This window comes from Magnolia sinica, chromosome 7 (genome assembly GCF_029962835.1).
Source record: "Magnolia sinica isolate HGM2019 chromosome 7, MsV1, whole genome shotgun sequence".
In the NCBI taxonomy this organism is placed as follows: domain Eukaryota; kingdom Viridiplantae; phylum Streptophyta; class Magnoliopsida; order Magnoliales; family Magnoliaceae; genus Magnolia; species Magnolia sinica.
This window is the reverse complement of record NC_080579.1, coordinates 5,758,169-5,775,728: the sequence shown is the minus strand read 5'-3', so window position 1 is coordinate 5,775,728 and position 17,560 is coordinate 5,758,169. Positions and strand designations below refer to the sequence as shown.

The 17,560-nt window shown below is 38.7% G+C and overlaps 2 protein-coding genes and 1 non-coding gene across 5 annotated transcripts; all 3 read right to left on the bottom strand.

The window, feature by feature from the left end:
• Nucleotides 1-3,177: 3,177 nt before the first annotated feature.
• Nucleotides 3,178-3,262, bottom strand: LOC131252454 (small nucleolar RNA snoR114). Its single transcript, XR_009174474.1, has one exon. It is a non-coding gene; the product is annotated as a small nucleolar RNA snoR114 (small nucleolar RNA).
• A 1,241-nt stretch (nucleotides 3,263-4,503) lies between these two features.
• Nucleotides 4,504-9,553, bottom strand: LOC131250938 (F-box protein At3g07870-like). 3 transcript variants are annotated; one of them, XM_058251344.1, is made up of 4 exons: nucleotides 8,100-9,303; nucleotides 6,392-6,513; nucleotides 5,124-6,274; nucleotides 4,504-4,712 (listed from the first exon to the last, which is right to left on the bottom strand). In XM_058251344.1, the coding sequence occupies exons 1-2, from the start codon at nucleotides 9,249-9,251 to the stop codon at nucleotides 6,499-6,501; spliced, it is 1,167 nt and encodes a 388-aa protein (XP_058107327.1). In that variant the 5' UTR covers nucleotides 9,252-9,303; the 3' UTR covers nucleotides 4,504-4,712; nucleotides 5,124-6,274; nucleotides 6,392-6,498. The 3 variants fall into 3 exon arrangements, 2 of the variants coding, with proteins under 2 accessions (XP_058107327.1, XP_058107326.1); XR_009173508.1 differs by lacking the exon at nucleotides 8,100-9,303 and adding an exon at nucleotides 9,322-9,553 and having other exon boundaries at nucleotides 5,124-6,513; XM_058251343.1 differs by having other exon boundaries at nucleotides 5,124-6,513.
• A 5,309-nt stretch (nucleotides 9,554-14,862) lies between these two features.
• Nucleotides 14,863-15,705, bottom strand: LOC131251922 (large ribosomal subunit protein P1-like). Its single transcript, XM_058252913.1, has 4 exons — nucleotides 15,644-15,705; nucleotides 15,460-15,546; nucleotides 15,228-15,351; nucleotides 14,863-15,119 (listed from the first exon to the last, which is right to left on the bottom strand). The coding sequence occupies exons 2-4, from the start codon at nucleotides 15,526-15,528 to the stop codon at nucleotides 15,088-15,090; spliced, it is 225 nt and encodes a 74-aa protein (XP_058108896.1). The 5' UTR covers nucleotides 15,529-15,546; nucleotides 15,644-15,705; the 3' UTR covers nucleotides 14,863-15,087.
• Between the last annotated feature and the right edge of the window lie 1,855 nt (nucleotides 15,706-17,560).

Below are 17,560 nucleotides of genomic sequence, written 5' to 3'. Positions count from 1 at the left end.
TAAGAGCTGAAGCATTGGCATCAACGGTTGTGGGAGTAATTGAGAAGCTGATTGAAGTACGGGAGAGCATCGAATAAAAATCTTAAGCAAAGTGCTACAAAGGGTCTCAATCCGACAAGTAAGGTTGTTAATTGTAGAGTCCAATACTCTTTCTTTGTATAGGATTGAGTGTAGAGTTTGTGACCCAAACTCGAATAAATTCTTGTGTAGGGCTGAATTCACCAGACACCAGTGTGTATGTATTAGTCTCCGTAAGGAGCTTCCGATGGGAGGGTACGTAGGGCTTTGGATCGTGACCGCATTTACCGGACATGGGTGTGTACGTGTTAGTCTCCATGGGGAGCCTTCGGTGGAAGTGTACGTGGGGCTTTGGATTAAGATCGCTAGTGGTTGTTGATTAACCGATAGAAAACCAATTAAGTCTTCACGGGAGTCATCGACATAGGTGAAAACGTGTTTCTTCGACACGAAAGTATACGTGTAATTTAGTGGTTAGCTTATGAGAAACTATTTTAAAAGTCAGAGGTTAACATAATTAAAAATTTCAATAGTGAAATTCTGACACTTGATGAGAGTGTGTCTGTTGGGAGTGGAGTAGGCAACTGGTCGAATCACTATATGTGCTTGTATTTGTGATTGTGATTTGAACACATTTATATTGATGCTTATGAATTTGATTAGTTGATAATCAAATCGTGCATTTAACCTTATTTGTAAATGAGTTTTTCAAAAGACGTTGATCCATCTACCCATTTGGGTTAGAAGGTGATCTAAGATGCATGATAAAATCTTTGACTCTAGAAGGTATCGATGTCTTAAGTCTTGATTTTGGGACTAAAATCTTGCTAAATGGTTCATCACCCATTTGTATTGATGATTTTGCACCATTTAGGAAAATGGGTTTTGCAAAGATGATGCTTTGTTTTGTTTTATTTTGTTTTTTAAAGCCATGTCCTGTAGATTTTGAATGCTTCGTTCAATAATAATATTGGAAGCAAACCATGGTTTGAGAATCATAATCAAATGATCCCAACCCTATGGATGATGCCAATATGTTACAATGGTCCGTTATTTATGACCCTTAGACCACTAGGTTAGAATCATTAAACCAAAGTGCAGCTTTGAAATTCTAAGCGATACAAGGTGAGATTCATTGAATGGACATTTCAAGACAATGATTCAACCAGTTTTGTTTCCATGCTCAATCATGGCTGTCGATTTTTCATGCTATTGATAAGATGTTTAGGATCATCTTATTGGTGTGATTTTTGCTCCATGGTTTACACTTTGTAGCATGAATAAATGAACGGTTCAAATTGATGCTAGGTTATCTCACCTATCATTTAAAAGCTTTGGCATTAGCAAAATCCTCAACAAAAAGAATCCGGATCCTCTCTTGTCATGGGATTTTCTGCATGTTGCAATGTGATTGGTCTACCTCATCACTAACGTTGTCAGCACTGCTACATTAAATGCCATATGTGGCTCAATCACATTGCAACAAGCAGAAAATTCATGCTTGCATCAAGTAGAGGATCCGGACTCAAACCCACTCATGGCATAGTTGCACGTCAATCTAGATCACTTTACATAACTGGGGATATAACATGCCTGAAAAATTAGGCTAAGAAGACTGATTTTTCCCTTTGAATTTAGACCACTTGCTATTTTGCTTATAACCGTTCATTTGATAGCTTGTAATTGAGTGGTTAGATTGCTAGAGTACTATGGTTATAGAAATATTCTCCATCCACAGTGGGATAGGCAATTTGCATCATCCACCACCCACGAGAAAAATCCTATTTTACAACACAAGGTCCAGATCCTTAGACAGTCCATGGGTGGGCCATGAACACATGCTTGAAATGCTTGAAATGGGCCATTGTATTTTGTTTGCATCACCGATACGGTGCTTCGGCGTGCATGAGATCCATGCCGTCCATCTGGTGCAATGCTTCATGTTCACCTTGTAAATAAGGAATTGGGTTGGTCCAAAACTCAGTTAGGTACTGTTAGGCCTGTTTGGATTTACTCATATTATTGTGTTGCATTGTGTCCATCCATGCATTGTGTCCATCTATTGTTGAAGTATACGTTCGACAAAAATCAATATATATCCACATGCGCAGAGAGGACAGGCGAGTGTTTGGAACAGATTGCTTGCTGGGCAAGTATACAAATGCATCCAAGTAGTCAATGTTTGGATAGGAGGTATATGAGCTACGTAGTGTATATACATTTTATATTGAAGCCAAAACGCATGGCCTCTTCCCATTGCCGGGTTTTGATGGGTTGATGGTCAGTGTTATGTGGCCCCACAATGATGTCTGTGACCCATCTATGGGGGCCACTGTAGTTTATATAGGCCATCACATCCCCAAGCGGATTAGGTGCGGCCCTTACCGCGTGGCCCAGCTTGATATATTTATTTTATATCCACATGTCTATCCGTTTTGCCGACCATTTTAGGTCATGAGCCCAAAAATGAAGAAGATCCAATACTTAGGTGGGCCATACTATGGGAAATAGTCGTGATTGAAGCCCTACCATTAAAAACTTCCTACAGCCCACACTGTAGTGGTTTCGTGATGTTTATTTGCAATTTAACATGTTGATAAGGTCACATAAACCTTGATGAAGGAAAAATAAATAAAATCAGTTTGCTCCAAAACTCATGGCCCATTGATGGTCAATTTCCACTGTTTTCTATTGTATTGTCCACCTGAGAATTGGATTTTTTTTTAATTTCTTTTTGGGCTCATGACATAAAATGATCTGTCAAAACGGATGGACAGTGTGGATATGGAGTACATAAGTCACGATGGCCCCCACAGTAAGAGTCAGGCGGTGGCACACCTAATACACTCTCATCACAACCATTTACATGACCTTTTTACTCTCCAACCTTCACGCTAACAAAATAATAATAATCTGAAACTCAGGTGGACCACACCACCTGAATTTAGAAGTGTTAGGCAAATGCTGCAGGGGTTTTGGGATGTGGTCCACATGAAATTTGGATTTGCCTCATTTTTTGGACCATGCGCTGAGCCGTCAAAATAGATGGACATAACATTAAGGTGGGACCCATCGTCAGGGCTCACCCACTGTTATCCCTACCTCACCTAATTCGACGGTGGACCCCACATGATCAACTGAAAACATAGCAAAATTAATGAGCTCAGACACGCATGTGTCATCTGCAGATGATGAGAAGGTGACGGCACCTAATGTCACTTGTGCGCAGTTATCTTCATAGCTCACACTGTATTTTTGTAGGTTCCATATTTATAAAAACTTGGAATCAATGGAACTTTCCGGTGTGGGATTTGGAATGGCTGAAACAGGAAGGAAAGCAACAATGCTATTCTAGCAGGATGAGATAGGTCTAGAAAGACTGAATTCAGAAATCCAGCTATCAACCACTCGTTGTAGGGTTGTAAATGGGTCAATGGACCCAATGAGATACTCAAACCCAACCTATTTGTTAAATGGTATGGGTATGGGTTCAAGAACAAATCCATTTACTAAATGGGTCTGGATCTGATTTCCTTTATATTAGGCTTGGCCCGACTCGAACCCATTTAGTAAATGGGCAGGTTGGTCTATGTTGCAAGGGACACATCAAGATTTAGACTTGTTCAGGCCTGTTTTTAAATCAAGTAAAAATGCTTATATATCTTGACAAGTAACATGGAAAAACGAGAAATTCATCCCATGTCTGGCTAAGAATACGGAGCATCATGGAATTTGAATCGACGCGCCGAAAATGGTGGGATTAGTGAATTAGGATATTCGCGGATTGCATGCGAAAGGTTTTTTCATGAAGTTCCTTAGCACTAGCATGAAAAATTCCTGAAAGTATGTAAATTTAGTTCTTAAGGTTTTATATTTATGTAATTAACTTAATATAGAAAACTGTTTTCTATATTTATTGACTAGTTACTATTTAACGTGTAACATATATAAATCTTACGTCAGATAGTCATGTGATAGAAATAGATGATGATTGCAATGGGTTGGAGAATTGGTTTAGTCTTGAATCATAATGTATGCATTTGTTTAATTTTTTAAATTATTAATTTTATTTCTTGAAATTTCAACTTCTATAAACATTTTTCTTTAAATGATATTTCAAATAATTTTAGATTCATAGATACTATGCACCATGGCTAAAGTGGAGTAATTGACCATGATAATCATCTCTATCATTTCGATCTTTATATGTGGCATTATTTGCATTTTTGTTATTATAAGAAGTTGTTAAATTTAATTTTTATTATTAATTAATATTTTTATTATTAATTAACATTGATTAATTTTGATATAAAATCAAGGTGACCCAAACCCGTTAAACTCATTTATAAGTGGATCTGGTTCAGGGTCTGGATATACTTTAACCAGACCCATTAGACTTGACCCATTTATAAATGAGTCTCGGCGGATCTACCTCTATATGATCCAAACTCATTTATAAATGGGTTTGATGGGTTTGGTGGTGGCGGCGGGTTCGGTTGGCGGAACGGGATCGGGATTTCAGGCGGTGGTCGGGGGAGCAAGATCTCAATCGACGGTCGGGAGAGAGAGAGCTCAATCGATGGTCGGGAGAGCGGGTTCAGGAACAGGTGTGTTTGGACCGGGTCCGGTCTGGTGAGCGGGACCATCTTTGGTCTCGGTCTTTGACCTGGTCCCGGTCCAGCTTGTGCTTAGTTCTGCCCATTTAATAAATCAGAAAATCAGTGATAGGTAGTGGTTTATGGCACTGTTTTTAATTTATAGATTTAATAAATAAATAAATAAATAAACTGACTAAAAGGCAACTTGGCTGATTAAGGAAGCATCAGGGTGTGCTGACAAATTGTATAAGTAAAATTCAATGACTGTGATTAACAACGATACATCAGTTGTGGTACCCTAGTAATTAATCAGACGCTTCTTTCACTTGCTGGAGAGAAATTATAAATTGAATGGCAAAAATTCAAGGATAAAAGTTGAATCATAGGAAAAATTGTGAGAAATTATAACACAAATGTAACACCACAGTAGGCAAAATTTCAAAGACAAATGTAGAATCATGAGTATAGGAAATGCATCAATCATGCACTGGAAAACAAATGAATCACCTCATATACAACTTCTTTGCCAAAATTCGATCGAAGCAGTTCTCCCGCACTCTCAGTGCACGTGTCAATGAGACTCTGCAAAGGAATACCAGAAATCACTTAGTTTTCTCTTGAAACACATTATCAAAAGAAACACATACAAGCTGGATATGCAGTCAAGTTGAAGTTATGGTCTGAAACTGAAAGCCTTTTGAGGAAAATGGTTCCTTTGAGTTAATTAACATATGGCAACCATTATCTATATCCACCCTTATTGATGGTGGATCCTATTCTTTATGCTTCCGTGTGCATATAGTGTGCATATTCCTTTTTCTAAACCTACATAAGACGGAATATATATTTTGTCCTTTACCTCCCTATAAGAAGGGTCTTTGGATCCTTTTTAGCATTAGTTGAGTTTGAAGGGAGATAGAAAATACATGGGCAAATTGAATAGAGTTGCTTCAATGAACATGATGCCATTTTATAGAGTGCAATACGCATCATGACACAGTGGATGCTTAGTTATAAAATATGACAATAAGAAACTCATCAAGTTGATTTTCGGTCGAATTTCAAATTTGCCCTGCAAACTCTATTTAACTAATTTAAATGTAAAAGGAAAGGTTACGCTGAAACATGGTTGAAAAAACCAAAGAGTAATAACTTGCCTGCTATGGTGGCCAGTAAGTCAAATGCACACATCTGATTGAAAAAAATTCAATTTCTTATGGCTTCCTCAACATCCCTACTGATTGGATGGGCAATGAAGAAATGAAAAATGTAAAAAGAAGCCCAAAAGATGAATGAGAAAAAAAAAATAATCCTCAATTATTACACAGTAGAACGTGCTAGTAGAGGACTTCACAATCATTTTCTTAGAGAGTTGTCGGTTCTTCAAGTACTAAGTTACAACATTATAAAATGCCAATATTCAAGGTTTTAACACTCAGCTTTTCTGATCTTTCTATGTGGGAGGTAGGGGTGGGGAAGGACCAAGTAGTGGTAACCAATCATGAATATTGCCTAAATTGCCATCTGATTTTCTTGTTTTCTGTTAATATCATTCTCCTATATGTAAAAATCAGGTTATTTTTATAACTACTTAGGACAGGACACAACTTATAAGATCCATTTGCAGACGCTCATCAATCAGGGTATTTGCAAATAACCTGCTTTATCAAAGGGAAACAATCACAGTTAAAAGCTTAGTACAAGTATTATAAGAAACAAAACTGACTCAAATGAAATAAAAAAGAAAATGTATGTATTTTCCATCACAACATAACCTGAAAAGTCAGAGCAAATAGATCCACTTCCCATTGTCCTCCTGCTAAGGTTGTGATTGTGTGTGTGAAAAGATCCACACACATCAAACTTCCACTACAGGTGTTTCTCAATGGATCATTCCCTGTATAAAAGGTGAAAAAAAGGAACTATCACAAACTTAACAACAGCCATCTCATTCGATTCTGCTGCATTTTGAAATCGCACTGATGGTAGAGTCTAGATGCATTTACATGGCCCCGCCATGGGTGGGAAAATACATTTATGCAATTAGCCCATTCATAATGGCTTATATATATCACTGGATCTTAAGATGAAACCCATCTTGGACAGAGTAACACCATATAAAATCACAAGGGTTGACTGAGACTCACTGCCTCATACCCTATTTCGAAAAGCAAAAGCATGCTCCAGTTTGAAATAAAAAAATATTCTGAATCAGTCCAGTTCAATACCATGAGCCCGTACTGACTAGGTTGAATCAGGACGATTCAGCCTCAACTTGGCTGAGCCCTGTGTTGACTTGAACGAGCCAATCCCAGTCACTGACTCTTCTTTCAAGCTTGGCCTAGGCAGCCTTATTTTGTTGGTAAGGCCGGGTTCTGGCTGGCCAAGGGTTAGGAGCGGGCTTCAAATCTAGTCCCAGCCTCTCATTAAGAGTGGAATCCAAGCCCTCCATCATATGGTTTCCATTGTTCAAGAGCCCTGGGTGTAAAATCAGGCCAGTTCAGTCATCTATATATAGCCACAGTCATCATGACAATTTCTAACATTTTGATACGATGAGAGGACCAACATAGTTATTGAGCTAGGGAATCTCAATGATGGAAATCACCTATTGGATGGCTTTGATTTCAGACACATGTACAATGCAAGCACGTGTAGAGTGCCATGTAATAATGGGCTGCCAAGGTGCTTGTGGGTGTGGCAAACCAGACAAAGAAAGCAAGTGCTCGGACGTGCCAAGGTGACTTGAATAACCGACATTCCAGTTCTTTAGACAGTGGGTCCCACCTTCTATGTGATAAGGCCTGAAAATCAGGTTCGTAAATAGGACGACATGTGTCACTGGCCAGAAAGTTCTTTCATTTTTTACATGTATGGCCCACCTGCAGATCACTGTACTACCTAATTATCTGCCTGCTTGTCATATACATGGGACCCACCCTGTGATGGACGGCATAGCACTTACACGTGTCAGAAGAGATGCTAACAAGGTTCACAGTAAAAGCTTCCTTGGGTCGACTGGATGAGTCTTGCATGCCAATTCTACCAACTGTGTTGAGTTTGGTAGAGTTTATCAGCTTGATTTCTCATTGAATCGAGTTGAATCAGCAGCATTGGTCGAGTCACCAAGTTTTAGAACTATGGATTTTCTGATAAGCTCATGCAACAATCTTACTTTATGATCCAAAGATCATAACCCAATAATCATTGGCTCCAACAGTTCTCATAAAAAGACCCATACTGACATTGCAAAAAAAAAAAAAAAGAAGCTGAAAAAGAATAAAAATCACCATTACAACCAATAAGTTATTTCATCTAAATAAACCCTAACCATTAAAAAAATTTATATATATACGAGTATTCAATTTCCACTAGTAACATTAGTACCAAAATCTTAATATTATTTTAAAACTTCAAAGAAACAAGGGTATCGAAGTGAGTAATCTTAGGCAAACTCTGAAACTCTCTTGGATAGAGTTTGACCTGAATCATCTTCTGAAGTTTGAAATCGTAGGTGGACAACACCAAGTGCCCACTTTTCTTTTCACGAGATTGGAATACAACCTCGTCATTTCTCAAGCAAGGAAGAGGAATAAGATTAATTAAGCCTCTTGCAGTCCCGTCGATATTCCGCAATTTTATCCACTCTTTTATTTGAAAGTCCTTCAAGATCCAAACCTCAAATTCAACATCAGAGATTCTGTTAATGAGAGATGGAGAGCCTCTAATATCCGAAAGATGAAAAGTTTCATCCATGTAAAACGTATCATAATTTGGCCTGATGCAACTTGGAATTCGCGTTTCATCAAACGTCTCTTGGGCAACATCCATAGACATTATATAATGATAACCAACCACCCAGTGCAAAACCCCATTCAGCGATAGTTGATCACTGAATATCAATGGCAAAACCCCATTATTCAGCGATAGTTGCTCACTGAATATCAATGGCAAAACGAGAAACGAGATATCAATCCTTCTCCATGAATCCGAACCTAAGGTTAGTATCTCACACAACTGATGGAAACCATCGTGGAAGAAGTGCACAACTTTATATTCCCTAGTGGAAGGAGCGTATCCAAACCTATAAAAGTCGAGTTCCGCATAATCGAATCCCACATAATATTCCAAGTCATGTAGAAGATGGTAGTCATCACACGGAGATTTAGAACATGTTGGAAGCCGTAGCAATTGCTTGGTAGCTGGATTGGAGATACAAATGTCGTCTAGAAGATAATCTTTTATCAAAAGCAATCCGTTACAGGTAGCTAAGATCTCCCAATCACAACCTATAACCAGATTTCGCACCCTTATTTCGGAATCTTTTACATCCACGGAACGAATCTGATTATTCCAAAATGTTTTTCTTTCAATGAGGTATGGTTGGACTCGAGCGAGGTGGCACTGTATGAAACAAGAACTAGAGATTATGTCTAACCAGTTCTTGCATACACGCTTTAGGTCATTAAGAGATGAAGCTGGAAGGCGAGAGAGAATATTCGAGATTATCTCTTCCGGATAATCTGATAGAGACTTCCCTTTTTCTAAAGAAATAGAATTCCATAAGACTTCCCTTCTTCTAGAGTTCTTATTCTTTATATACTTGCGTTGATTGATTTTAGCTGGACGTGCCATAATACGAATATCTGACAAAATCAACCTAGAGAAGAAAAAGATGATGATGAAGCTGATATATATATCTTACAGCTATAATGATGGCCGTCCGCCGTCCGTCGCAGAAGATGGGAGAAGGAAAGGGTAATGGAGAAGATTGGAAATGAGGATTCTAATCTCCCTTCTCTTATATATAGACTACATCCTCCGCTGGAATTTGCAGCATCCTCCACAGCGGACACGGATTTCCTGCAACAGCCTTTCGCACAGGAACTAGGTGGGGCCCACCGTGATGTTTATAAGAAATCTACGCCGTCCATCCGTTTTTTCACCGTATTTTAAGACTTTAAAGCAAAAGTGAGCAGGATCCAAGATTAAAGTGGGCCGCACTGCAGGAAAGGAAATTCCTGTGGATGAAACCTCCCTGGGTCTAAAGTGATTTTTTCATGCATCCATACCGTTCATAACGTTATTCTTACTGAGATTAACTGAAAAGATAAATATTATCCTCAATCAAAACTTCTGTGGCCCACGATTTTTTCAATTGTGGATGTCCAATCCTCACGTTTTCGGTGCACTTGCGTATTGGATCTGTCTCATTTTTGGCTCCATCTCCTATAATGAGCTCAAAGAATGGATGAACGGAGTGGATGCCTCAAAAAAATCACGGTGGGCCCACATATGTTACCAGTGCATGGAGGCTTTCGCAGGAAATCCGCGTCCTCCCTCCCACCCACGTAGGATTGCGTACTAAGTTACTAATTACGCTCTTTTCTTACTGAGTAAACTCAGTTGGGCCCACCGTGAATATATGTGGTTTATCCATACCGTCCATCCGTTTTTCCAGATAATTTAAGTGGTTGATTCCAAACTTGAAGCATATCCAAAGATCAAGTGGATCATACAAAAGGAAACAGTGGGAATAATGATTTCCACCGTTGAAACCTTTCTAGGCCCCACAGTAATGTTTATTTGTCATCCAACATGTTCATGAGATAATACCGATATGGATGAAGGTAAAACACAAATATAAGCTTGATCCAAAACTTCAGTGGCCCCCAAAATTTTTCAACGGTGGACATTCAATTCGCACTGTTTCATGTGGTGTGGTCCATTTGAGATTTGGATATGATTCATTATTCCATGAAATTATCTGATAAAATGGATGGATGGAAGTCATCCAGAACTTTACAGAGTTTACTCAGCTAAGCATGGTGAGTTAGTAGGCAATCCTCTTCCTCCCACGTATGGGCTCTTTGCGGCCCACCATGATGTATGGGTTTTATCGACTCCGTCCATCAGTTTTTGCATACCATTTTAGTTATGAACTTAGAAAACTAGACAGTTGCAAGGTTCAAGTGGACCATACCACATGAAGCAGCGGTACCAATAACGCAGACCGTTGAAACCTTCCTAGCGCCTCATGTTATGTTTATTTGCCATCCAACCTTTTCATGAGATGACGATAACCTGGTTGAAGGTAACTCACAAATTTTTGCTTGAACCCCAACTTATGTGACCCCAAGACGTTTTAAACGGTGGGGGTTCATTCCAGTGGCCCACTTGAGCCTTTGATCGGCCTCATTTTTGGGTCTTACCCAAATGATCTGGAAAAACGGATGGACGGTGTGGATAAAACCCATACATCATGGTGGGCCATATAGAGCCCCTGCATGTGGAGTGGATTAGGTAAGACCCTGGCCTCACTCAAGACCGTTCGGACCTTACAGTGGGATTGATGTGCGGCCCACCTTGATATATGTATTATGCATCCGTGTCATTCATCTGTTTTTTACGGATCATATAAATTCTAACACTTAAGGAGAATACGTCCGTCGGAAGTAGAGTAGGTAAGTAGCCGAATAAATAAATCTGTTTGTATTTGTGATTGTGATTTATATTCATGCTTATGAATTTGATTGGGTCATGATCAAACAACTTACTTAACCTTCTTTGTAAGTGAGTTTTTCAAAAGATGTTGATCCATCTGCCCAATTGGGTTAGAAGGTGATCTGGTATGCATGATAAAATCTTCAACTCTAGAAGGTATCGATGTCTTAAGTCTTGATTTTGTGACTAAAATCTTGCTAAATGGCTCATCACCCATTTGTATGGATGATTTTAAACTATTTAGGAAACTAGGTTTTGCAAAGATGTTGTTCTGTTTTCTTTTGTTTTTTTTTTTTAAAGCTATGTCCCATAGATTTTAAATGGCATGTGGGGCGTATCAAATGGTCCTAGCCCTATGCATGACGCAAATGTGTTACAATGGTCCGTTGTTTATGACCCTTGGACCACTAGGTTAGAATCATTAAACCAAAGTGCAACTTCATAATTCTAAGCAATACAAGGTGAGATTCATTGAATGGACATTTCAAGACAATGATTCAACCAGTTTTGTTTTTATGCTCAATCATTGCTGTCATTTTTTCATGCTACTGATCAGATGTTTAGGATCTTCTTGTTGGTGTGATTTTTGCACCATGGCTTACACTTTGTAGTATGAATAAACAAATGGCTCAAGTTGATGCTAGGTTATCTCGGGCTTTGGCATTAGCAAAACCCTCGACAAAAAGAATCTGATATTCTCCTTGTCACAAGCAGGGATTTACCACATGTTGCAATGTAATTGATATACCTTATTACTAAGGTTTGTCAGCATTCATTTAATGCGGTATGTGGCTCAATCACATTGCAACAAGTAAAAAATTCATGCTTGCAGCCAGCAGAGGATCCGGACTCAAACCCACTCATTGCATAGTTGCATGTCAATCGAGATCACTTTACATAAATGGGGATATAACATGACTGAAAAATTACACTAAGAAGACTGATTTTTCCCTTTGAATTTGGACCACTTGCTATTTTGCTTATAACCGTTCATTTGATAGCTTGTAATTGAGTGGTTAGATTGCTAGAGTAGTATGGTTACAGAGATATTCTCCATCCACAGTGGGATAGGCAATTTGCATCATCCACCACCCATAAGAAAATCCCATTTTACAATACAAGGTCAAGATCCTTGGACAGTCCATGGCCGGGCCATGAAAACATGCTTGACATGCTTGAAATGGACCATTGTATTTTGTTTGCATCACGGATACCGTGCCTCAACGTGCATGAGATCTAGGCCGTCCATCTGATGCAATGCTTCATGTTCACCTTGGAAATAAGGAATTGGGTTGGTCCAAAACTCAGTTAGGTACTGTTAGTTGTCTATGGGGGCCACTGTAGTTTATATATGCCATCACATCCGGGAGTGGATTAGGTGCGACCCTTACCGCAGGGCCCACCTTGATATATTTATTTTATATCCACACCTTCTATCCATTTTGCCAACCATTCTAGGTCATGAGCCCAAAAATGAAGAACTAATACTCAGGTGAGCCATACTATGGAAAACAGTGGTGATTGAATGCCCTACCATTAAAAACTTCCTACAACCCACACCCTAGTGTTTTCGTGATGTTTATTTGCCATTTAACATGTCGTATAAGGTCACATAAACCTTGATCAAGGAAAAAAAAAAAACAGGTTGATCCAAAACTCATGGCCCATTAATGGTCAATTTCCACTGTTTTCTATTGTATGGTCCACCTGAGAATTCCATCTTTTTTCCTTTTTCCTTTTTGGGCTCATGCCATAAAATGATCTGTCAAGACGGATGGACGGTGTTGATATGGAGTACGTATGTCAAGGTGGACCACACCACCTGAATTTAGAATGCCGCAGGGTTTTGGAATGTGGTCCACTAGAAATTCGGATCTGCCTCAATTTTGAAAGCATGCAATGTACAACACATAACATCAAGGTGGGACCCATAATCAGGGCTCACCCACTGTTGCCCCTACCTCACCTAATTCGCACTCGGTTCCGAGTGATCCATACCCTTCATCTCGTGTAGTGGCAGAAAATGGTAGGGCCCACCTCTCCATTTTTTCTAGTTGAAGTTTGTATTAAACACGGAATTTTGAGTAACTTTTCAACGATGGAGAAAGCTCCCGGCTGCAGGATCGGATCCTCTGTTATCAGGTCAACGGGGATTTCTGACAGAGGATCCCGGTTGACCTAATAACAGAGGATCTCGACTCATTTTTATAGCATGTTCCATACTTATAAATACTTGGAATCAATGCAAACTTTCCGATGTGGGATTAGGAATGACTGAAACAGGAAGGAAAGCCTCAGTGCTATTCTGGCAGGATGAGATAGGTCGACAGTGACTGAATTCAGAAATCGAGCTTTCAACCACTTGTTGTAGGGTTGTAAATGGGTCAATGGACTGGATGGGATACTCAAACCCAACCTGTTTGTTAAATGGTATGGGTATGGGCTCAAGAACAAATCCGTTTACTAAACGGGTCTTCTTTAGCTCTGGTTTCTTTTATATTAGGCTTGACCCGACTCGAACCCATTTAGTAAATGGGTGGGTTTTGTCTATGTTGCAAGAGACACATCAAGATTTAGACTTGTTTAGGCCTGTTTTTAAATCCAGTAAAAGTGCTTATATATCTTGACAAGTAACAAGCTAAAATGAGAAATTCATCCCATGTTCGGCTAAGAATACAGAGCATCACGAAATCTGAATTGACACGATGAAAATGGTGGGATTAGTGAATTAGGATATACACTAATTGTATGTGAAAGGTTTTCTCATTAAGTTCATTAGCACTAGACGTTGTAGAAGCTTTGCCATATTTTCAGGATTAGCTTTGAGTTGCAATTCCTAAAAGTATGTAAATTTAATTCTTAAGGTCTTATATTTTTGTAATTAACTTAATATAGAAAACTGTTTTCTATATTTATTGACTAGTTACTATTTAACGTGTAACATATATAAATCTTATGTCAGATAGTCATGTGATAGAAATAGATGATGATTGCAATGGGTTGGAGAATCGGTTTAGTCTTGAATCATAATGTATGCATTTGTTTAATTTTTTAAATTATTAATTTTATTTCTTGAAATTTCAACTTTTATAAACATTTTTCTTTGAATGATATTTAAAATAATTTTAGATTCATAGATACTATGCACCATGGCTAAAGTGGAGTAATTGACCATAATAATCATCTCTATCATTCCGATCTTTATACGTGGCATTATTTGCATTTTTGTTATTATAAGAACTTGTTGAATTTAATTTTTATTATTAATTAACATTGATTAATTTTGATATAAAATCAAGGTCACCCAAACTCAGTAAACTCATTTATAAATAGATTTGGTTCAGGGTCTGGATATCCTTTAACCAGACCCGTTAGACTTGACCCATTTATAAATAGGTCTAGGCAGATCTCCCTCTATTTGATCCAAACTTATTTGTAAATGGGTTTGATAAGGTTGAGTCAGACCCACCTATTTAGTAAAAGGGTCTAGGTCTAAAATTTAGACCCTAGCCTATTTAGTAAATGGACGGGATTAGTTTTCGCTAAACCTGCTGCCAAACCTGACCATTTATAGCCATAATTGGTTGTAATCAACGAAAAAGCAATTTGTGAAATAACAAGAGTGAGTATGTCTTGATAGATTATTTTTGTCATGTGTTTAAGGACTTATTATTTCACTAATAATTATAGCCAACATATTTCTCAAAGGAATAAATATGAACAAATAAATAAATAAGAAAACTAAAATAATACTAATTTTATTAATATGTGAATTAATCTTATTACAAGCTATAGAGTATCCAGTAAACTTGGAAAATAAACAGAACGATAGATAACTACTTGTTCGTCTATGAGAATAGATAATTGATGCGAGTGGCCATTAGTCTATGTTCACCATCCACATTCTTCACCTTCTTTTCTTCAACGACTGGGGCAGCTGCAGCGGCTGCACCGCCTCCTCCACCTGCTACAGATCCCCCCAATCATATGCGCCACCTCCTAATAATCATATATTTAGGCCAGATCCACCCAATCAGAACAAAAAAAAAAAAAAAAACTAGTTAGATGAATATGAATAAAATCGAAGCAATCGAGAATTGGACGAACCAGATCCAACATTGGAGATGAGATCGTCAATACTTCTCTTCTGCACGAGGTTAGTGAAGAGACCTGGCAAGTAGGACTCGACCTCGATACCAGCTGCACTCACAATGGCCGAGATCTTATCGGCCTGTTGTTCAAACGATTCAAGAAAAAAAAATTTAAAAAAAAAATTGGAAAAAAAAAACTAATAGTCACTGCTTATAGTTACTGAAAAGGAGGAGTTTTTGAAGGATACCGTGATGGAAATGCCATCGTCATGTAGAAGCAAGCAGGCGTAGTTGCAGGCTTGTTCACTAACAGACATTTTTCGTTGTTGATGGATCTGTAGAAAATAGATAAACGGACGGATGGATTTGATGCAAGATTGAGAGGATAGGTTGCGGAAGGGAGAAATCAAGGGCTGAGATAAGGGATTTTACCTCTTGGAAAGAGCAAATGGAGAATTCTCGTCGGCTGCGTGAGGGAGGGTTTTGGCGGTACGCGGTACTTAAAAAGAAAGAGTCTAGGGTTGGTTGGACGAGGATTTCCTGTGAAAGCCTTTAGCTTCCTGCGAAAGGATGCTGTGTGGGCCCAACGGGGTGTTTGTTAGAAATCCACCCTGTCCATCTGTTTTTAGAGATCATTTTAACAGGTACGAGTCTAGAGCTGAGCATCGGACCGAGTCGGACCGGATTGGGTCCAACTCGATTTGGTCCGAAATATATATAGGCTTATCTGTACTTGGTCCGATTTAGGACTGAGTTCAGGACATTTGACCCAAACCGATCCGACGTGCGGTTGGCTTGACCTGAACCGAGTCCGACTCGGTCAGGGAAACCGAGTCGGATCGGATTAGGTATACACTAGGTGGAATTGAATTTGTGAGTTAATTTTTTTCAAATGCTCTAAAATAATCGAGAAAAATAGTTAAACGGTGTGGATATAATAAATACATAATTATGGGCCCATATAATCTTGATCTCATTTGAACCTACAGAGCTCGAGGCGCGTCTCCGCTCCTCTTTGCACGAGACGTTTCTACAGCTGTAACTGTGCTGTGGTGGGAAACGGATTGGCCACTCGCTACTCCCCCGTTAGGCCGCCACCAACCCCATGTCTGAGGGTCAGTGCTATGTGGGCCCTACCATGATGTATGTTTTTTATCCATTCCGTTCATCTATTTTTAAAGATCATTCTAGGGCTTTATCATAAAAATTAGAGGTATAAAAATCTCAGGTGGTCCACACCACATGAAAACAATAGTGATTGGAAATTCACCATTAAAATCCTCCCAAGGCCCACTGTACTGTTTATTTAATTATTTGACATCTAATCTGTTGATTAGGTCATCCAGGCCCAGATGAAGGGAAAAAAACAAAAATCAGCTTGATCCAAAACTTTTATAGCCACCAAAATGTTTTTAATGGTCAACGCTCATTCAATATTGTTTCCTGTAATGTGGTTCATTTGAGATAGGATATATCTCGTTTTTGGTCTCACACTGTAAAATTATCTGTAAAAATAGATGGACAACATGGATGAAACACATACATCATGGTGGGGCCCACGGAGCACTGACCACCAGCTCAGGCAGAGTAGCATGCTTTGTTTGAGTCCGGATCCTCTGTTACCAGGTAAACAGAGATTTCCTGTTACCCTAATCCTCATTGGTCCACGTTACCACTCACTTAAAAAATAAAAAACTAAAAGAAAGCTCCGGACGCCAAACCATTATAAAAAAAACAAAGGAAAAAAAAAAACCAGAAAAAGAAAACGGGAAGGGAGGGAAAAGAAGAAGAAGAGAAGGCAGAGAGTCTCATCTCCTCTCTCTCTCTTCTATTGGGTCGTTTTCCTTCCTTACAGAAGATTTACGAGGTTAGTATTTGAATTTTCATATATTTTAGTTGGATTTTCTTTTAAATTTAGACTCCACATTCTTTAAAAAGATTCACTGCTTTGATTCTTCTCTGTCATTTTACCGCCTTTCGGCAAAATCAATACAGTTACCCTGTAGTTTTTTCCAACCAACTATGGATGGAGTATCAACAAAATTTTAACAGGGAGATAATCTTAACTGTCTGATTTTTTTTTCCATTTTCTACCGGACCACTCACTTTTTTATTCTTAACCATCCATTTGGTAGACTTTGATTGGACGGTTAGGACTGCCTTAATCAGTGTAGTTTTAGAGATATGGTTCATTTAAAAAGGAACCAACAATTTGAATGGTCTGGATTGCTGTACCGGTACCACCATGTGATGGACAGGAACCAGATTGTTTTTTCCAACCAACTTAATTGCCCTGATTGTTTTGTTAAATTACCAAAAAAGCCAAGCATTTATCATGTTATGGATAAT

Bases quoted from the DNA above. Each gene is read 5' to 3' on its own strand.
- LOC131250938 (XM_058251343.1), bottom strand. From the start codon at position 9,251: ATGGCACGTCCAGCTAAAATCAATCAACGCAAGTATATAAAGAATAAG.
- LOC131251922 (XM_058252913.1), bottom strand. From the start codon at position 15,528: ATGTCTGTTAGTGAACAAGCCTGCAACTACGCCTGCTTGCTTCTACAT. The intron at 15,352-15,459 runs GTATCCTTCAAA...TTTGAACAACAG, and splicing joins ACGATGGCATTTCCATCACG to GCCGATAAGATCTCGGCCAT. The intron at 15,120-15,227 runs GTTCGTCCAATT...TATGATTATTAG, and splicing joins CATCTCCAATGTTGGATCTG to GAGGTGGCGCATATGATTGG.